General features: G+C 44.3%; 1 protein-coding gene across 1 annotated transcript; it reads left to right on the forward strand.

Moving 5' to 3' along the window:
• Positions 1-19,761: 19,761 nt before the first annotated feature.
• Positions 19,762-21,697, forward strand: IER5 (immediate early response 5). Its single transcript, XM_060197780.1, has one exon. The coding sequence runs from the start codon at positions 19,982-19,984 to the stop codon at positions 20,801-20,803; it is 822 nt and encodes a 273-aa protein (XP_060053763.1). The 5' UTR covers positions 19,762-19,981; the 3' UTR covers positions 20,804-21,697.
• The last annotated feature ends 782 nt before the right edge of the window (positions 21,698-22,479 follow it).

The following is a 22,479-nucleotide window of genomic DNA, read 5'->3' on the forward strand; positions in this document are numbered from 1 at the left end:
GGTGGCTTGCAGTGGGGAGACGGAAGATTCAGAACTCTGATGGTGGGATGGTGTGTATTTAAACCCCTATTGACATTTAATTTTGTAAAATAAATAAAGAGAGAGGGAGAGAGAGAACAAGCAGAGATAGGATAGTTGTAATAGTCATAGACCTTCCTTTGTGCTATCTATGGTATGTGCAAGTGATTGGGGATTGAACCTAGGACTTCATGCATGGTAAGGTATGATTTCTACTGAGTAGTTACTTTCTGATCCTCAGCTGCTATCTTAATGCCATATGCCAATGTGCTATGTAAAACTGTAATATAAAACTGACAGTGTGTGCATGTCTTAGAAGCTCTAATTTCTATCCTTCTTGCCTGGATTATTGTAGATTGCCCTCATTCACCTGCATACATATGCATCTTCAATGTGAGAATCAACATATTTATGATCCTTCTCATACTTCCTAACTTTATGGAATATTCACCCTGGCTTACCACTTTTCTTTGTGGACCATCTCTAGATCACCTTTTACGAAGTGCTGCACTGTTATCACAGTACAGCTTTATTTCTGAGATTATTTCTTCTTACCATTAGAATAGTTATAGCTTTGGGATGGGCACCTATAGAGATAGAGATAATATGTCTGTGTAAACAGTTGTATCTTCAACTGCCTGGGACTCTAGTCAAAGAGAGGACTGTATATAGCCTTTTTCTATTTCCAGGCCCTTATTCTGCACCTATTGTAGAATAAAAATTCCCAAGTAATATGGGCACCAGATTAAATCAATGGGGCTTCTAGTCAACAATATTTATATACTTTCCCCATATTTGGGAGCTACTCTTTTTCCTGAGCCAGCTTTCTAGCCCGTTTTCCAGCCATGCCATCATCTCTCCAGACAATAGTGTGGGTCCACTTGCATATCAGATGTCAGGCTCAGTCAAAGACTAGTAAAGTATGGTCCCTTTGAAATATACCTAAAATAGACCTACTAGCTATTTCCAAAACAGAGACCCCAAATCTGCATCTGCAATATTCCAACCTCTAGGTTCATGATTAGTCAACAGTTTCTTTGGCTTTATATTAACTCTTTTTTCAGCCACCAGGTTCCAGATGCTACCATGATGCCAACCTGACTTCCCTGGGCAGAGGACCCTACCAATGTGTCCTGGAGCCCCACTTCTCCAGAGTTCTGCCCCACTAGGGGAAGAGACAGACAGGCTGGGATTATGGATCAACCTGTCAATGCCCATGTTCAGTGGAGAAGCAATTATAGAAGCCAGACCTACCTTCTGCACCCCATAATGACCCTGGGCTCATCCTCCCAGATGGATAAAGATCAGGAAAGCTATCAGGGGAGGGGAGGGGATACGAAGTTCTGGTAGTGAGAATTGTGTGGAGTAGTGCCCTTTTATCCTATGGTCTTGACAGTGTTTCCATTTTATAAATAAAAAAAAAAAATTTTAAAGCCCAAGTAGATGAAAGGAAGGGTGTGTGTGTGAAGGTATGGTAAGGGGTTACTTCTATAATATACTTGCAATGTTTCTGTTCTCTTGGGATTCAATAATATAAAGAAAGCTGTCGTATAATTACAATGCAAAGGAGTGAGTTAAAAATCCCTACAACATTTCTTTTACCTTTGTCCACAATTTCTCTTTCCCTCTCCAGAGCACTGCTCAGCTTTGGTTTATAATGGTGCTGGGGATTGGGATTGAACTTGGAACCACAGAGCCTCAGGCATAAAAGTCTTTTTTTTTGGTAACATTTTTAAATACATATATTTTTATTCATTTATTATTGTATAGAGAGAAATTGAGAGGAGGTGGGAAGAGAGAGGGGAAAGAGATAGACACCTGCAGCCCTGCTTCATCATTCATGAAGCTTTCCCCCTACAGGTGGGGACCAGGAGCTTGAACCTGGGTCCTTGTGCTCTGTAATGTGAGCACTTAACTGGGTGCACCACCATATGGCCCCTTGTTTGTTTGTTTGTTTGTTTTGTATAACCACTATGCTATCTCTCCAGTCATCACAGTAATCTTATTTTTTTAATAGTTTTATACTTGTGACCACCTCCTTAATTCATTTGTTGATTCTATATGCTCAGTAATCTTATGCATAGAGGACACTCATACAAATTAAGAAATTGCTTCCTTCCTTCTTCTGGATAAACTCAGGTTAGGTCATAAGGTTTCACCAGCAGAGCACTAGCAGAGATATAAACCCTCTTTACCCCCATCCTCTCAGCAAAGTGTCCTTATTGCTCCTTACATAACATTTCTTCTCACACCAGTAGAAAGCAGGTGGAAATTGGCTGTAGATTAAAAGGAATCAGCTGATTTGGAAGAGAAGGATGATGGGGCGGGGGGGGGGGGGGGGGGAGGGGCAGGGGGAACGGGACACAGTAATTCACTCTAACAGATTCAGTAGATCTAGAAGCCTGGTGTAACCTATCCAAACAGTTAAAATTATCTAAAAGATTTTACATAATCCTACCAAGGAGTTTATTTATGGCAGTATATTTTTAAGATGTTATGTCATATTACATAGTCTGTTTGCACAGAGCCTTGTATGTAGTAGGAACTTAGTAAATACTTCTTGAATGAACTCATACAGTATTGAATTCACTAGACCACATGTCCCAGTGCAAAAGGACAGTGTCATCTTCTAGCTGAAGTCATAGAAGAGAAATAGCCCACTCAAAATCCTGTGCTGTTCCAGAATCCCAGGGTGAGTCCTCCAAGGATTTGTCTGAATTCTTTAAAGATTTTAGCAGCATTAACACTTTATCTTGTCATTACCTAGTCTTTGAGGTTAGTGATCATAAGCATTCTAACCACACTGCCCCCACCATATATACTAGGGATAAGGACAGAATTCACAGGTTCTTACTATTTTTCTTGAAGGCTATGAAAAGGAGTGAGTACTGAGAAATAAGTTCTCACTCATCTTGTGGGTTCACATATCTGACATCTAATATATATCTTTTTATTTTCAAGGTCAGGAGAGGTCAATAATCTGAATTTCTTCTCTATCCTTGTTTGAATAATTTGCTAGTGAGTGTTCTTAAAATACAAATTCCAGACCAGCAAGGATCCCGGTTCGAGCCCTCGGCTCCCTACCTGCAGGGGAGTCACCTCACAGGCGGTGAAACAGGTCTGCAGGTGTCTATCTTTCTCTAACCCTCTCTGCCTTCCCCTCCTCTCTCCATTTCTCTCTGTCCTGTCCAACAACGACGACATCAGTAACAACAACAATGACTACAACAATAAAACAATAAGGGCAACAAAAGGGAACATATAAATAAATAAATATTTTTTAAAAATACAAATTCCACCACTTAAAAAAAAGTGCCTCCAGGGTTATTGCTAGAGTTCAGTGCTTGCATGATTCCACTACTCCCAGCAACTATTTTTTTCTTTTCCTTCCTTTTATATAGAAGGTGAGAGCTAGAGAGAAATAGAGATAGAAAGGAAAGACACCTGCAACACTGTTCTACCACTTGTGAAGTTTCCCCCCGCAGGTAGGAACTGCAGTCTTGAACCCTGTCCTCATGCATGGTAGCATGTGCTGTACTAGATAAGCCACCACGGCTCCTTACTCTGGTCCTTGCACTTTAGAGCCATCTGCGCTTAACCCACTGTGCTACCACCTGACTCCCTTAAGGCTCCTATTTATTCATTTTCACACACACACACACACACACACAGAGAGAGAGAGAGAGAGAGAGAGGACTACTCAGCTCTGGCTTATAGTGGTGCTGGAGTTCAAATCAGGGCCTCCAGGCACACAAGTCCTATACTCCGTTGCACTGAATTATAGCCCTGGACTTCCATCTCTCCTTATCAGTAACTTTAAGCTGGGAAGTAGTGAGGATTTACTGATATACTCTGATTTTTCCTCTTTCTTCTTCCTATTAGCTGAGCCCAGGACTCCTTTGGCCAAATTAGGTATAAGAGAATTCAGAACCAGAAGGTTCTGAGTCCCCTGGAGCTGGGCAGTTGGAGCTGACAGCAGCAACTAGAAGACCAGGTTTGTCAGGATTGTGGCAAGCCCAGATGGGGGTTTGAGAGAGCAGCCAGTTTCTGCAGAAGCCAGACAGGAGCCAGAGAGGTGGAAAAACAGCTTCTGTGTAAAAAGCTTCTCTCATGGAACATTATTTAAGGGAACAGAAGGCTACAGAATGAAACAGGAAGTCACCAGCATGGAAAAGGAAGTTAAACCAGGGAGAAATGTGACATTCAATCTCCCATAATAAAACTGTCTTTGCCTTTTTTTCTCTTTTAAGGTCTCAACGTAGATTCGGAGTTACATCAGCAGCTAAATTATATAGTCCTTTTATGTTCTTTAAAAGATATAAAAGCATGTACTCTGCATATAATTCACACTGTTACTAATGTCTGATCTCTGCATTGTACCTAAGAAGAATTTGCCAAATAAGATGCACACCCCAAAAAATCTTGGGCTTTCCTCTATCATACCTTTATTGGACTCATTAATCATTGATCCCCGAGCATGGGGGAGCATGGAAAGTGACTACTCTAACCTTAGATCTTTGCAATTGAAAATAAGATCAGATCGCAAAGATTTGTAATGCTGCCCAGCTTCATGGACTTGAAATCATCATATTAAACAGACATTAGAGCCTAATGGTGTTCTGAGAACAAGCAATTACAATGACATCCCTGAAATACATTTATAAGCAAATTGAGCTAACATATTTTTATATACTTGTTGTAGGGAAGGTAACCTACAGCCAGATTTTGTAAATAGACCTTGAATTTAATGTTCATAGAAGAAATATAAAGCTGACAGTCACTTCTTAGCAGTAATGCTGAACAATACGGATTGGATAAAACTTTAAAGTGCAATGGGAGGGCCTGCCTAGAAACATTTCATCAATGAAATGAGGACAGAGGTGAAGGCCAGAAGAGTCAAGTGTTGTCTGCCTCCTCTTGCAGCGGTGGACTGGGCTTCCATAGCCCACAGGCAGTTGCAGTGGTGACATCCAGGAATCTGGATGTCCACAGTGAGTTCTAATCCTTTAATTTCCTTTTGCCTTCCCCCACTGGGAAGCCCTGAGAATCAGCACCTTCTCTAAACTCCCAAATGCTTTTTTGGTTCTACCACTCACTGACATTTAGCTACTCTGGGTTGGTTCTTAATCTGCTTCTGCATAGCTCCTCTTCAGCTCAATTGTCAGCCCTTTGACAAAAATAAATTTATCTCCTTCACTTTGTGTGGCAATGATCTAAGTTATTTAACTTCTCTGAACCTCCATTTTGTATAAAAATAAAGCAAGACAAACAAACAAAATCCCCCGCAGGTTTGAAACTACCGGTCTCGCTGAGTTAATAAGAGAATTAAGTGAGGTTGGAGTGTGTGTATGTGTGTGTGTGCACTCCGTGTGACATATTTTGTTCCTCTAGCTTTTCTACAGGAACAAAATCCCATAGTCAGGGCTGCGTTATTGAATGCACCTATGACTGGACACTGACCATCTATTATCTCTAGCAAAAGGCATTCTTATTCCCATTTCATTGAAGTTCTGCTTCTTGATAAGGTCACAGTTAATATGTGGCAGAGGCATAATTCTAGCCCAGGTTCCTCTCTATACACAGCCTTGTTCTATAGTATACAACACATATTGGATCATCATCAATTTCTTGGTTTCTGTATTATACCACAATTGCATAAGATAGAACCATGGAGGAAACTTGGTGAAGGGTACTGGGGCCTCTCTACTATTTTTGTATGTTCCTATAATTCTATAATTATATCAAAATAATTTTTTCAATTTAGGAACTAACTTCTAGTATGATTCTTATAAATCTCTTATTTAACTACAAACATGCAATTATTCCCATGTAGAGGTTGGTCATATAATAAACTTAACTGGTACTTTTTGCTTGTTATGATGATCTGTGCCTGTTATAACAAAAAATTCTTTTAAAATATCACGCAAGTACAAGCAGTAGATTTTTAAAAACAAGGTACTTAAGGCAACCCATTAACAGAAGCATAATCTGAAAAGGCTCCATTATTGGGATTTGATAATCTCATGTTATCACATTGAATGTAATTTGTTTGCGAGAATATTGGGATGTTCCCACTGGTTTCAAACTCCATAGAAGAGAAAACAGTGTATATGGATCTTGCTACTATCTTTCATAAATGTGAAGATGCTCCACCTAAGGTAAGTGTCACCTACCTATGTCACTAAAACTTCCTCATCTCTTAGTGGTGGGCAGCTCAGGAACAATTAACATGAAGCCTCTTTTTTTATACAGGCAAGATGGAGTCCCTGATCACCTTTCAACTATTCTGATTGTTGGATTCTCAAGCTGGTTTCCCTCTGCTGCTGACTTCTAGTTGTTTGCACCTACCTTTTGAGTCAACAGGTAAATAGCCCACTGGTAGCTTTTAGTCTTTTTTTTTTTTTTTTTTTTTGCCTCCAGGGTTATCGCTGGAGTTCGGTGCCCGCACTACAAATCCGCTGCTTCTGGAGGCCATTTTTCCCATTTTGTTGCCCTTGTTGTTTATCATTGTTGTTATTATTGTTTTTGTCATTGCTGTTGTTGTTGGGTAGGGCAGAGAGAAATCGAGAGAGGAAGGGAGACAGAAAGGGAGAGAAAGACAGACACTCGCAGACCTGCTTCACTGCCCACGAAGCAAGTCCCCTACTGGTGAGGAGCAGGAGGCTTGAACTGGGACCCTTACTCCATCCTTGGAGTAAGAGACAGAAAGGGAGATTGGAAGAGGGAGAGAGGTGGAGAGGGAAGGAGTGGCTCTTGCAGCATTGAAGCTTCTCCCTTTAGGAGAACCACCACCCAGCTCCAATGGGGCTATCTTAACTGTTCCCCCTAAATATAAAATTTTCCCTTCAGGAGAATAACTGTGACAGTGTAAATATGGAGGGATGCTGGACTCTTCACCAATCCCAGAGATCATTTCTTGCATATCTGGTGGGGCTAGAACTCTGCTTACCTCTCACTGTGTGCTTACAGGAGAGATGAGGACCCATCATGATAATACAAACCCATATCTGGTTTCTGAGCAAAGAAGAAAGAACACACTTTATGTCTCAGGGGCATATTTACAACCTTTTCTTACCTAAAAATGTTCCTGAACAAGAACTTTTGAGCCAAGAGCCTTAGCTTACAATCCTAGTCCATATGGCTTGATTTTTGTAAAACCATCTCCCAAAGTGCCCAGGATGCTAAATGATACAAGACTGCAGAGAATAGTCAGTAGAATTAAAGTGCTAATGAGGTACTAACACAGCTTTGCTCAGGATTAACACATTCAAGAGCCATCCAATTAACTGCCCTAACACAGGCATATTTCTGTGTTCAGAACTGTGTTGGTAGAGCTCCTGGTTTATGTAAATCTCTGCTCACCTTTGCTGTTTGACTGTGGCGGGGCAAGGAGGTACAGTGGGCAGGAGTTAGAGAAATGAATAGCTGGCTGAGTGACAGATTCCAGATGCAGCTATCTAGTCATTACACTGTGATAGCTCTACCTGCACCATCATGTGTTTGCTTAGCATCACCCCAGACTTTCAAGTGTTCACACAGCCTGATCCCCAGTCTAGCAAGGGTCAGAGCAGGAGATTTACTTTCTGGGCTGCAACTGTTCTATATTTTATCTACTGTTCTAGTGCTGATCTTGTTCTCTGCTAACTAGGTCTCTATCATACCGCATACTTGCCATGTGAAAAGAATATAAGTGGATCTGGGAGACAGCATAGTGGTTATGCAAAAGGTGTTTATTCCTGAGGTTCTAAGCCCCGAGGTTCAATCTCTATATACCATTGTAAGAAGCCAGAGCTGATCAGTGTGCTGGTAAAGAAGAGAAGGGAGGGAAAAGGAGGGGAGGGGAAGAAAGGGGAGGAGAGGAGAGAAGAGGAGAGAAACATCTCTAGATCTGAATATCTACATTTATTTGAATTAGCCACAGATACCTTGGAAGGATACTCCTTTGGAAATACCACACTGCAAGTATTCCCCTCTCTTTCCTTTAAACTCTTTTCCATGATTTCCAAAACATTCATTCTAATAATCCCAAGGTTTTCCTTTCCTTCTTTAAGATGTTTCACTTAGTCAAAGTTCGGAAAGATAATGTCATAGAATGCTTTGTATTTGTATCACCATATATCACTCCCTCATTTTCTGTTCTAGTACAGTAGTAGTTTCTGTCATGTACAGCAGTAGGTGCGGATCAGATTTGAGTAGTGAGAGCAGTTAGAACAAATGAGTCTTATCATTTCTGTTTTGATGGTCAGTTTTGAACATTTCGATGTCTAGGCTTTCAGGAGAAAAAGATTAAGTTATGAATATTCTAGCTTCTTCCACTAACTCTTCATCCATCTGTCCATCCACCCATTCATACCAATTCTAAGATGCCTTTGAAAATGTGGGTGCTAAGCATTGAGGCTACAAACAGGAGTCCTGCCTGCTGCCCTCAAAGTTATAGGGATCAACAAAATAACTCACTTGGATAGTGCATTGCTTTGCTATGCATGTGACCTAGGTTCAAGCTGGGCCCCCACTAAACTAGAGGGGTCTCTTTCAAGATTTCTTATTGCCTCATTGTGTCTGGCTCTTTATCTGAAAGTCATCCCAGAGTAGTGAAACCCTAGTGATGATTAAAAGGAAAAAAGTAATAATAATAAAGTCAGATCTGGTTCAGAAGGACATGGTCATATGACCAGACCATGAACTAGACTGTCACTGTAAGGATGGAAACATGTACAGCCCAGTTTCTTGTCGCTGATATTGATTATGAGTTAATTCATGGGACAGCTTTTGGGGTTTGGTAGTCACTGTAATTCTCTGTGCTTATATTTAAACAGTAAAATCTGGAATCTAATTTGATATGTGTAATCTTTCAGTCCTTTGGGGGCATATTTGGTACTTCCATTTCTCTGCCTCCCTCCTTCATCTTCAGGACCCCCCCACACACACACCTTCTACAAGGAGTCTTGCTGGTTTGTTCCCTTTGTTTCACACATCATGTGCTTTCCCTTCCCATCCACATGTCTGCTTCTGACAGGAGACATTTCAGGACCCCAGAGAGCCTGGGTTGGCAGAGCAAATTGACATGTGGGAGCATGAGAGGCAGCTTTTCAGAGAAAAGGAAGAGGAAGAGGCAAAAGCAGCAGCAGCAGAGAGAACAGAAGAAGGGGTGGGGGGAGGGGGAGGAAAAGCAAGCCCAGACCTAATCAGATCTCTCAAGGCTAGTGCTGAGCAATTCTGGGGAGCAGGATTTAGAAAAAGGCTGGTAACAACTGTCCTTCCAATCTGGAGGTGAGGTAGAGCAGAACGCAGGAATATCAGAAGCCCAGGCTCCTTCTTCCAGCCTCATCCCAAAGGGCAACTGCATTGGAAATTACAAACCAGAGAAAGAAAACCCTCCTGGCATCCATCATGTGTTGCTTTTGAAAATTATTATTTTGGAGCACAAGCTGTTTCCTGTCTTTAAAGTCTATTATCTATTTCCCTTCCAGGTGGAGCCTGGGCTGCCTGCTAATTTAATCCCCTGGGTTCCCCCTCTGCCTCCAACATTTTACAGACTGAGCAGGCTTCCCAAAGAGGGCACCTCTGTGTCTTCCACCCCTGAAGGCCCCCATCTACCCTGGCAACAACGGAGATGCTATTTTGGGAAACAGCAGCTGAGTTGGGAGGATTGTTAATTGTTTGTCAAACCCTTCACTACAGTCTAGTGAGATTGCAGGCAAGGAGAGAGTGGGAGAAAGGGGGGGGGGGGAGATGGAATGGGAAAAGAGCCAAGCCATTTCCTTTCCTTCTTTTTATTTTACTCTTCCATCTGATAGAGGGGAGGTAAAAAGAAGGACTCCTTTTCCTCCTCTGGAGTTTAGGCACGCAAATTAATGCCTGAAAATGAACCTGATTCTTCTACTTGATTGAAACACATAAACATGTTGGACCAAGAACCAATCAAAGGGATTAAAAATAATTTGTAATCCTAAACACACACACACCTCTGTCTCTCTGTCTCTCTCTACTCCTCAACTTAACAGAAAAGAGACATCATCAGGGCTCTGCCATCCCTTCCAACTTTAGTATTTATTCCAACCACTGGGGCTGGACTGACTAAGCAGATCCCTGACTCCTGGCTAAGACCCAGTCACACACCGTGAAACATTCACACACACTCATTGGAACACCCTGGGTGACGTGCACTCGCTCCAATCGCATGAGCAAATTCAAAGTTAAACAGAAAATATCCAGACTGAAAAGGCTCCCCAGAGAACTCTGACCTCAGAGCCCTCACATGACTGTGAAACATTCTAAGCTGGCCTTCACTCTGAAAGAGAGGTGTGTGTGTGTGGGGGGGGGGGGCAGGCTGAGAACTCAAATCTCAGTGCTTCTTAAAGGGCAATGCCACAGGGCATATTATAACTAGTAGATTTTCTTCCTTGACCAATACTCATGTGTGAGGATACCTAGTCCTATTTGACTTTTATTTATTTTTTAATTAATTAATTTTTAATATTTGTTTATACCCTTTTGTTGCCCCTGTTTTATTGTTGTTGTTATTAATATCATTGTTGTTGGATAAGACAGAGAGAAATGGAGAGAGGAGGGGAAGACAGAGAGGGGGAGAGAAAGATAGACACCTGCAGACCTGCTTCACCACTTGTGAAGCGACTCCCCTGCAGGTGGGGAGCTGGGGGCTCCAACCCAGATTCTTACCTGGTCCTTGTGTGCTACCACCCAACTCCCCGTTTGACTTTTAAAGGACACCGTTTTTCTTCACAATATTTTTTCTTTTGGGGGGAAGAGAGGATGGGGGGGTGAAAAGAAGTAGTCTCTAAGAAAATTGGTTTGAAAGAGCAAAGAAGAAAGCCAAAACAAGAAAAACAAAAGTAATTTTACTGACTAGGAAGTGAAAGGTAATAAGTATCTTTCTTTATTCCATACTCTCTGGAGAGATATTTATTAACAAAAGGCTACAGATTTATTCCTTTGCCTCAGAAGGACTCCTGCAAAATAAAAAGCAGGGTCAGCTAGCTAGCTCACTTTGAAGGATACTTTTTTTGCCATGTGTATGACCCAGGTTCAAGACCCCAGTACACCACATGGGAGTACTATTGCCACTGAAGGAAGGTCAGTTTTGTGGTGCCTCTTCCTTTAAAAAATAGAATTTTTTATGGGGCTACTGTGAATGAGGCTCTGAGTTCAAGTCTCCTCTTATTCCCAACCACATGGTCGTGCCATAGTACCAGGAATGCTCCATATATGTTGGAGCAGTACTGTGGTCTCTCGGTGCCTCTGTGTCTCTTCTTCTATTCCTCCCCATCCTTCTCTAAAAAAGAATAAATGAAAAAAGTGGGTGGGGAAAACTGCTCAGTGGTATCATACGTGCCTGAGAGATGGAATAGCTTTATTCCCCATTGCCACCGTAAATATGCGTATGTCTGTGCATGTGTGTAAGGCAATTGAATTGCCCACCATATGAGGGCACAGCAGGAAGGCACCCTTTGTAAGCCAGGAAGAGAGTCTTCCCCAGAACACATCCTGGTACCTTAATTTTGGGTTTTCCAGTTCTCCAAAACAGAAGCAACTAGACTGAGGTCTACAAAATAAGGAAACAAACAAGAAGTGATAAACTGAAAGCAGGATTTCCAGCCCAACAGAGCAAAGACTATGTGCATACATGATACTGAGTTTCTATCTTAAAAAGAAAAGACCTTAGTTAGACATGGGGTTGGAGTGAGGAGGGGAGAAAGACAGTAGAGAGTGCACTGCATCTCAATGAGAAAGTAAACCGGTAAAAGATTTTTGAAGAAAAAAACAAAACAAAACAGGGGTCTGGCGATAGTGCAGCAGGTTAAGCACACATGGCGCAAAGCGCAAGGACCGGCAGGAGGATCCCGGTTCATTCCCCCCCCCCCCCCCGGCTCCCCCACCTGCAGGAGGGTCGCTTCACAGGTGGTGAAGCAGGTCTGCAGGTGTCTATCTTTCTCTCCCCCCTCTCAGTCTCCCCTCCTCTCTCAATTTTTCTCTGTCCTATCCAACAACAACAACAACAGCAATGATAACAACAATAATGATGACAACAAGGGCAACAAAGCGGGGAAAAGATGGCCTCCAAGAGTAGTGGATTCGTAATGCGGGCACTGAGCCCCAGCAATAACCCTGGAGGTTAAAAAAAAAATACATGGGTTTCATCGGCTGGTGGCAGAGAGAAGCCCTGGAATGGTAGCTGAGGCACAGCTCTAGAGCTGAGCAAGAACATGGAGATCTGTAAGGGACAGGTGCCAGGACAACATGAAACGCAGTTATGGCCGCTGTGCTGTACCAGGAAGTGTGCTGGGTTTTAAAATGAATATTATGTAAATTTATATAAAAACCAGTAAGATGAGTCTCTCTACATAAGGATTTCCTTAGAACATATTGTATTCAGTATTCTGTATGTGTTATATGTATGTACTGTGTATTGGTTTACAAGCTAGAATTCGAGCTTGTTCTCTAAAAATGATGATAATATGTTGGGTTGTCAGAAAAGTCATGTCATACTTTTCCATAGAAAGACAGGAAAATTACATCATAACTTTTCCAACAACCCAATAGATGATACTGCTGTGCCACAGTAAATAAATAAATAAATACCATTAACATTTTGAGCTGTACTGATAGCACTCATTAAAAAAAGTGTGTTATTGTCATAACAACAAGGGCAACAAAATAGAAAAAATGGCCTCCAGGAGCAGTGGATTCATAGTGTAGGCAACAAGGTCCAGTGATAATCCTGGACACAAACAACAACAACAACAAAAAAAAGTCTACTTTCCCCTGAGGGAAAGACTAGTTTACCTAAAAGTGTGTTATTGTCAATATAAAGTAGAATAAACTTATTAAACCATGACTAATTAAATGAAAGAGAGAGAGAGAGAGAGTTGGACTCAGAGAACTCTCTAAGTGATGGCACAGGAAAGAGTATGAGAGATTTGCCTATTTTACAGACAGCAAGAGAAACCTAAATCTGAAAACCCAAGTTCTAGCTGCTAGTTGGATTGATCCGAGGTTTCCTTTTAAGCTGGAGGATGTAAGTATGTAAATACTTTCTCAATAGTTGCTTAGTCAGAATGACATCAGATGGCTTAGTGATTTGGGGCTTTTGAGTGAAATGACAACATATATGAGACATTAACTATATTAGTTCTAAAAATGAACATTACTGGGGAAACTAGACTTTGTTCTATTACCTGAAGCAATTAGAATGGAAGTAGGAAGAAGAAGGGGAAAACTCTATTGATTAAAGATGTATGGGGTACCCCTAAATGAGTAGCTAACACCTAGTAGCTAACTTCCCCAAGCATTTTTAACAGAGCAAAGTACACAAGCTAAAACAATAAGGGCAACAAAAGTGAATAAATAAATACTTAAAAAAAAAGTAGACAAGCATAATCTATATACTCAGTAATGGAATTGTGTGTGTAAACAGTCTGCCAGAAAAAGCAAATTACCAAAAACCAATTTATTTTATGCTTTGAAAAAGTGGTTTATGGGGGAAATGGAAGAGTTTAGGTTCATGAATAATTATGAGCTAGGAAAGAGTGTTTGTGCCCTAGTGAACACACTGCAGACACCAGTGGACATGGAGGGCTCCCTGGAGGAAGTGCCTCAATCCTCTGTGCACTAGTGACACAGTACATGCTGAGTAGCCACATGTGACTGGTAACTGTCTTGAGTAGTGCAGTCTTGTGTTTTAGATGGCAGTGCCTTCTCATTCTATGGTTTGACTCATTATAATGAATTTGATTGTTCTACCTATTGAGGCATTTGTTTGTTTTTTTTGGCCTGGGCCTCCATGTCAGCACTACAAATCCACTGCTCCTGGTGGCTGTTTTTTTCCATTTTTATTAGATAGGACAGAGAGAAACTGAGAGAAAGGGTGGGGAGATTGTGAGGGAGAAAGACACCTGCATACCTGCTTTGCCACTTCTGAGGCATCACTCCTGCAGGTAGGGAGCTGGGAGCCCGAACCCGGATCCTTGCATGGGTCCTCGTCCTGTGTGCGTTGAACGCAGTGCACCACCACCCATACCCCCACTTGTTTTCCTTAGAAGGAGGCAATGCATGACATAGATGGTTATAGGAACATCTTAAGGGTCTCTGAATCAACATAAAAGTTGAGGACACAAATAAATAAATAAATAAATAAATAAATAATTTTTTTTTTAAGTTGAGGACAAGCTGGAGAATTACTGTTGATGATGGAACATGGTAAGAAGAAATCAGGCAGGTTTGATGTCCCCACATTGTCATGCTGTTTGAAGATTAAAAAAAAAAAATTCCATAGTAGTCAAGCTCCCAGGACGGAAAAAAAATGTGTAAAATATGCTAGAAATGTAAGAGAGAGAAAAAAAAATGAATTAAAAAGTGGATTTTCTTGGGAAAGCAGAGGAATATTGTTTACATAAAATGCTAATCCTGATTTTTATAGAGCTTTTCATCTAGAAATCAAGGTGCCGTACCAACAATTATTCAATTGCATAAGCAACTTTGACCAAAGCAATGTGCAGCTGAAAGGTAGGCACAGTGCAGACCAGTGTTTTTATTTCACCTGCCCCTTGCTCTGTCTTTGTTATTTCTTCTAGAGCTATTGCATGCAAATCCATAGTGAATTCTTGCTCTTAGATGGACTAGACTTTATTTGAGGTCACGTATGCTTTATAGTCATCTGATAGTATTGTTCAGTCTTCAAGGGTTATGTAAAAACAAAACAGAAAAAAAAAAAAAAGAGCACAGGGCAGAGAGTCCTTTGTGATGACAGTCATTCCCTGATGGGCCTACAGTATCTAAGTGAAAGACTGACCTTTAGTGTGTTTACTGGCTCCTGCCCAGCTAGCAAAGGAGGTGGGATAAAGGGGGTGGGGAGAGAGGAGGTGGACCAACAAATGGACTAACCTGATAGAACCCTTGCTTTCTTCTAGAAGTGTTACTTCTTCTTTCCTCCTTTGTGACCTCCTAGTTGTTGGTATGCTTCTAAATTCTGCTTCTATTGTTAAATTGCTTGAGGCTGTGGTCTATTTACATAATCATTCTTTTCATTGGTTTAATCCCCATTGGTTCTCTATTTTCCTATTTTCACTATTTTCCTTCTCCCTAACCCCTATCCTACGTGCTTCCTCTTTCTGACACTTCTGCCTCAGGAGACATAAAAGACAGAGCTTTCTAATGAAGAGAGATTAGAAGAGATTAGATTGTTGAACTGCATCCCCAATAGTAAATAAAGATTGAACTGCGTTCCCAGCTCAGCCATGAGTCCCTGGTCATGTCTCTCCCTCCCGCGAAGCTAGCCCCGCAAATGGCGCCCTGAACAGGGACTGGCACTAGTGTTCCTCACTCACCAACATTTTTTAATGAGAAAATTCAAAGATTGATAATGACAGAGTTTAACTCAGTTGCCTGCTTTCTAAAGTTTTTAAGACTTGTTTTCTATATCCCTCCAACTGTTTTTGGTGGGTGGAGGTGATGCTTGTCCATCCTTAGAGCCCAGGCACTTCAGTGATGAGTTCTCAAAGTTTCATTTTGTTGTCTCAAGATTAGGCATATTCTCGGGAGCTGGGCGGTAGTGCAAGGGGTTAAGTGTACCTGGTGCGAGCGCAAGGACTGGTGGAAGGATCCCAGTTCGAGCTCCCCCCTCACCTGCAGGGGGGTCGCTTCACAGGCAGTGAGGCAGGTCTGCAGATGTCTATCTTTCCCCTCTCTGTCTTCCCTTCCTCTTTCGATTTCTCCCTGTCCTATCCAACAACAATGACAGCAATCACAACAATAATAACAATAACAATGATAAACAACAAGGGCAACAAAAGGGAAAAAATGGCCTCCAGGAGCAGTGGATTCATAGTGCCAGCACCGAGTCCCAGCGATAACCCTGGAGGCAAAAAAAAAAGGGAATATTCTTTTTTTAAAAAAATCTTTTTAAATATTTATTTATTCCCTTTTGTTGCCCTTGTTGTAGTTGTTATTGATGCCGTCGTTGTCAGATAGGGCAGAGAGAAATGGAGAGAGGAGGGGAAGACAGAGAGGGGGAGAGAATGACAGACACCTGCAGACCTGCTTCACCACTTGTGAAGCAACTCCCCTGCAGGTGGGGAGCCGAGGGCTTGAACCGGGATCCTTATGCAGGTCCTTGGCTTTGCGCCATGTGCGCTTAACCCGCTGCGCTACCGCCTGACTCCCAAAAGGGAATATTCTAACAGTAGTGATAATAATCAGTTTCAAGTCAGAAAACATTTATTAATTCGCCTATGTGGTGTAATAGGAATAACATTCAAAGACCAGGAAGTAGTTCACCCAGTAGATCACTTGCCTTGCTGTGCATGAGGCTCTGGATTTGAGCACTGTCACCACATGGTAGTACTAGAGACAGCATCATGAATGGTGGAATTAGGCTGCAGTGTCTCTCCTGTGTTCCCCCTCCTCTTTCTCTCCCTGAGAAATAATGAACAGAAAGTTGGGCTGTCTTCTGCAAGACCCTTCCCATTATCCTGGCACTGGAAGGATCTCCAGGACAGTGTTCTAACAGTTAGTGCCTGGCTACAGATAGGAGATGAGTTCTGTCTTGCCTGCGGGTAGTTTAATGACAAGAGAAAGTGTGACAATGGTGGTAAACATCTGTGCTTGGTATACTACGGTGAATAGCACCTGTCTAGGTGGCTCTAGAAGGCATTCTGAAGGCTAGTGACTAGTTTGGGTAGATGGGGTCATCCCATACCACTGAGAAGTTTCCTTTACTTTCCCCATCGTCTCAGTCTCATTCCTGCTTGTTCCATCTTGTTCAGAACTTCATGACCCTTTACATAACCCCCCACAAGAACTTCATACTTACATAGTCCTCTTTATAATTAAATGGCAGTTTAGTTTACCAACTGTTACAGAATCCATTTTAGGGTTTCCTTACTCAACAACTATCAGTAGTTTCCTGGGGTCCCGACTCCTTAATGAGGCATTGGGATGCATTGGATCGACCTTCTCGTGGTGCATCCTGTGAGTACCCATTCATTGGGGAAACTGACGATCCTTCCTAGCCGACTGAATCCACATGGATCCCAGTCACTTTCAAAGTCAGCAACAAGCAGCTCCTGACAGCTTTCAACCTGACGCTGTTGACTGGCTACGGAAGAAGGGCAAATGCTAGAAGAAGAAGAAGAATGAGGCATCTACAACTCACTAGCATGCACTAAGTCTAAGTTTCTAGTCCTTTCCAATTCTTATAGGGCAGGTGCCTGGCACAACTGCCAAGTGATGTTTCCCGCATTTCAGTCTGTTGCTCCTGCTGCTCTGAACTTGTGAACCATAACTTGGGGTTTTTTCAATGCCTTCCTCAAATCTAATTTTTCTCTCACCTATGTTCTTTCTCTCCTTGGCCTCTTTTCTCATCATCAGTGGGTTGATTTGTCCTAACAGCTAGCATTGGCATCTTATGCTCCTGAATATGTCCTAAGAGCTTTGCGTGCATTTTGTTTTATACACACACACACATACACACACACACACACACACATCTAAGAGTCAGGCACTAATAGTATCTCTGTTTTAAAATGAAAAAGACCAAGGCACAGAAAGGTGGAGTAATTTTCTAACGGTCACATAGCAAGTTAGAGTGCTGGAATGTCAATTCAGGAAACATTTTTTTTTTGTAAAATATATTTATTGTCTTTATTTCTTTTTAATTAATTATTCCCTTTTTGTTGCCTTTGTTTTATTGTTGTAGTTATTATTGTTACTGATGTCATTGTTGTTGGATAGGACAGAGAGAAATGGAGAGAGGAGGGGAAGACAGAGAGGGGAAAGATAGACACCTGCAGACCTCCTTCACCACCTGTGAAGCGACTCCCCTGCAGGTAGGGAGCCGGGGGCTAGAACTGGGATCCTTATGCTGGTCCTTGCGCTTTGCGCCACTAGCGGTTAACCCGCTGCGCTACCACCTAACTCCCTCTGGAAATATTTTTAGAGTCTGTGCTCTTGATCAGTATTTTTTAGAGACTAGTAGTTCTCAAAGGAAGAGAAAATAAAAGGGTAAAAAAATACTCAAAATTTACTGCCTGGCTCTTACTACTTTCCTTGTTTATGCAAGAAGAAAATTCCTAGAGGGGAGGAATTTGGTGCCACTGACTTGTGTCTTAGTTACTATTAATATGCTGTGGGTGTAGCTAATGTTACCCAGCCATCCACCACACTGTTTAAAGGCCTTCCAGTTGTGGCCACAATCAAACTCATTATTCAGTGGCATCTATCATCACTGAATATAATATCATTTGACCAAATCTGGTGCAGAATGTTCAAATAAATGTTCCACATGGACTCCAAGAAGGCTGAGTTTAGCTTTGTGACATGAATTGTGGTTGTAATTTTAGCTGCTATACAGTAGAGCAGGTGCGTGTGTGGTTTCTCCCTTTTAAGAGTCAGAGACTCTGAAGTGTCCGGAGGCGTTTATTTTTCCAAAGTCCTTAGTTAGGGCTCTTCTAGTGGAATTTAGGTGGAACTGACTCTAGTAACTCCTGGTTCCCAGTCCAGGATTCTGGACAACCCTGTGGTGATTCTGCCTTAACGATGTCCTAAGATGAACTAAGCTTTTGGCTGACCAGAAAGTTTTGGAACACTCTTCCCCTATATTTGTACCTTGACACGAGTTAAAATTATGACATCACGATGGGAACACATCACTTCTCTATTTGTATTTTTAGAACTTGCTAGATTTTTCCAAGGGTAATCTTGTCTTTCTTCCTTGTGTTCCAGAAAAATCCTTGTGAAAAAACGGTACCACCTTCATATCGTTACCTGTGGGACCACTAGGTTATTTAAGGATCTTGAGAGAGAACAAAGCAAAAGATGCAGATTTTTGATAGAGAACTTTCTATCTAAACATAACTCCTAAATAAGTAGCCCTAACGTTTAGAGCCAGCCCTCCCTTTCCTGCAGGGCTGGGGGTGAAAGTCCCCCCGGGGAGGCGGGGCAGGGCCCTGCGCATGCGCAGTTTTGCTGCTCTAGTGGCCTAGTACCTGAGCATCCCCCAAGATGTGACACTCACATGTGGTGTCAGGGTTTGAACCTGGACTGTGCACATGGCAAGGCAGACACCCTACCGGTGAGCTCTCTCTCCACCCGGGACCCCTTCTCTTTCTCTTTCTTCAAGGTTAGAACTGACAACTCTAAAAGTGCCTGGGAGGTGGTGGGGGTGGCGTAGGAGAGAGAACTCGGGCCTTTCCCTAAGTAATAGCGGCTAAGTATCTTGTATTTAGCAGCTACTGTCAGCTAATTGCCCTGTCGTGTATTATTTGTCCTCCCCACGTTCTTTTGCCGCGTTCTATCGTTGCCTCCCTTTCCTTCATGTGTGGCGGCCCTGACAGGTGTGTGACCCCTGGAACCGGGGAGGCGTGTCTGGGAAGGAGCTGGACTTTCTTGGGGACAGAGTCTGCCACCACACCCAGACAGTTCGAATGGTCTAGGTGGTTTGGGTTCTGGCAGACCGGCACACGAGTCAGAATCTTTAACACCAAAAGACGCTTGCCAAGCTCCCTCCCCACAGCACTCCCTTCAGCTGACTGGCCACGAACTGTCCGCGGGTCGCTAGTCGCCGTCGTCCCCTTTAAACGTCAGCTCCGCGGGATTAACGTTCGAATACTCTGGGCGCCCCTCCTCGACCTCTAATTGGCTGAGGACAGAGCGTGTAGGCGTGCCGTCACGCCCCGCTACGGTTGGCGGTCCTTCGCGATTGGCTTATGAGTCAGCTATATAAGATGCGGAGCCGGCCACTGGCCCTCAGTTAGCGGCGGGATCTGAAGCAGAGCGCCTGGTTGCAGTTGCCAGGACAGGTGGGGGACAGCTCTTGGTCGCTGGAATCGTTTCTCTTCCGAGTCTTGAGATATCGGGAGTCCACTCCCGGGAAGCCCGGCGTGTACCTCTAGATTCCCCCGACCTAGCGACCCAGTGGAGCTGGGCCGACCCAACGAAAAGAGGCGGGATGGAGTTCAAACTGGAGGCGCACCGCATCGTAAGCATCTCACTGGGCAAGATTTACAACTCGAGGGTGCAGCGCGGTGGCATCAAGCTGCACAAGAACCTGCTGGTGTCGTTGGTGCTGCGCAGCGCCCGCCAGGTCTACCTGAGTGACCCGTGTCCCGGCCTCTATCTGGCCACTCCCGCGGGGGAGCCAGCGGCTGGGCCTCCAGCCGGCTGGGGGGAGCCGCCCCCGCCGGCCGCACGCGCCGCTTGGCCGGAGCCGGAGCTCGAGCCCGAGCCGCAGCCGGGGCGGCCTACAGGCGGGGACGCGAAGCGCGGGGCCGGGGCCGCTCGGCGGGGCGGCGAGCCGGCGGCGGAAACTGTCTGGCGCCGCATGGAGGAAGCAGCCGCAGTACCCGGGGGCCCCGACGGGGGCTCGGACGGTTCCCTCGAGGGCGTCGGCGAGGAGCGGCCCGCGCCGCCCCGGCAGGACTGCCGCCAGGGGCCCCGGAAGCGCAGCGCGGCGGGGGCGGCCGGAGACGCGGCCGGCAGCCCGGCGCCCGGGGCCGCCCCGCTCAAGAAGCCGCGCCGGGACTCCGAGGAGCCGCTGGGCGGGGCGGTCGCGGCCGAAGACGAGGAGATGGAGACCGGGAACGTGGCCAGCCTCATCAGCATCTTCGGCTCGGGCTTCTCGGGACTGTTGCGGAAGAGCCCCGGGGGCGGGCGCGAGGACCCCGAGGACGGGGAGGGCAGCCCGGAGGCGGCCGAGCCCGGGCAGATCTGCTGCGACAAGCCGGTGCTGAGAGACATGAGCCCCTGGAGCACGGCCATCGTGGCCTTCTGAGCGCGCCGCCCCGCCCCGCGCGGGCAGCAGCTGAGCAGCGGGCGCCCCGGACGGCAGGGCCGCGAGCCCGGGAGCCCCAGAGCGGGGCCGCCCTCGTCACTGGCGGCCCGACCGACTCGGAGACGGCGGGAGACCGAGGCTCGTCGAATGAGGACGATCTTTGACTTTGGTGTCTGTCCACGTCAGTCTGTAGCGTTTGACTTTGGGCGAGTTTGGGCCCCTTCGGGAATGCTCCGCCCCTCCCCCACCCCTCCGCGTCTCAGAGGTCGGGCGGACGGGACTTTCCTCCGCCCGCAGCGCCGAGAAGGAAGCGGGGGCGGGGAGTTCCCCTCTGGCTCCTGGGGGAGGAAGGGACTTTACACACCCGCGCAGGAGAGCGGGAGCCTCCCCTGGACCCGGAGTTGAGTTTCCTCCCAGGATTCCCTAAGACCGGGGGATTTCGTCTGGAGTAGACTCGTCCGACTCCGCTCCCGCCCCCACCTTTCTTGCTCTGTGAAGCGACTTGTGTCCTGTGACCACCCTCGGGAAAGGGAACTGTTAAGGTCCTCGTCTTCCCCACAGAGTCAAAGCTTGATATGAACTTCGAAGAAGAGTTCAAGCTTGGAAATACGGAATTCATAGAGAACAGATCTATTTTTAAAAGCTCTAGATGAGAACTGCTACAGTGCTTTTAAAAAGTGTTTAATGAAACCAAGTTTACAGACAGAAGCCCTGAAAGGAAAGACCTTACGGTTTTGTAGATATGGTGACTCCAGTCTTTGTTGTATAAAGGTTGGGGGAGCTGATAAGGGTTTTTTGGGTTTTTTTGTACAGTATTTTCTCCTTCGCTGTATTGATTTTTGTATAAAAATGTAACTTCACGTGTCTAACACGTATTAAATATTTTGAAGCAACTCCACTGACTGCTTGTTTGTAAACTGTCTGGGTTGGGAGAGGAGGGGACTGTACTGGAGGGGACTGTGCTGACTGAAGGCGGAAGGTGTGGTTCTCAGTATCAGTTCTGTGCAGACTAGGGACATTGTTTGCTGGCTTCACTAGGTATCAAGAGAGCCATGTTTAAGACGGTTCCCGCGGATCAGAGGGCTGCTATTATTAATAGGAGTTTAAAGTCAAACTAGGCCAATTTGATTTTCTACACCCAGTCTGATGGCTTCTTTCTGTTTGATGTTGACTTAAATGCCAACTTTGGAAGCCCCTCCTATCCAAAAGACACTTGTCACTAAAACTTTCAGTCTGCTGCTAAAACTATAATAAGGGTCATTGTTAATGAAAAGGCAGCAGTTTTGATGTGACCTTAGCAGCCTGTTAGAAGTGATACAGGAAACTGGTGAGACTGACTTGCCCAACTGGTCAAGGCCACCTCTATCCCAATGCATGTCAAGATGAAATTTTCATTGCTTCATGTTTTATCTTTTCCTTTCTCTCTTTCTTTCTTCATTCCTTCCTTCCCTTTCTTTCCTTCCTTCTTTCCCTCCCCCTTGCTATATTCTTTCTTTCCTTCCCTCCCCTTCCTCTTTCTTTCTTTCTTTCTTTCTTTCTTTCTTTCTTTCTTTCTTTCTTTTTCTATAGCTGTAGAAAGTGCACTAGTCAGAGGAAGTTGCTTGTGTCAAACCAGATAAGGAGGCTAAGTAGGGCTGGGCACATTTAACTTATTTAGCAAAACTTCCTATTTGCTT

The sequence above is a fragment of the Erinaceus europaeus genome, chromosome 9 (genome assembly GCF_950295315.1).
Source record: "Erinaceus europaeus chromosome 9, mEriEur2.1, whole genome shotgun sequence".
In the NCBI taxonomy this organism is placed as follows: Eukaryota; Metazoa; Chordata; class Mammalia; order Eulipotyphla; family Erinaceidae; genus Erinaceus; species Erinaceus europaeus.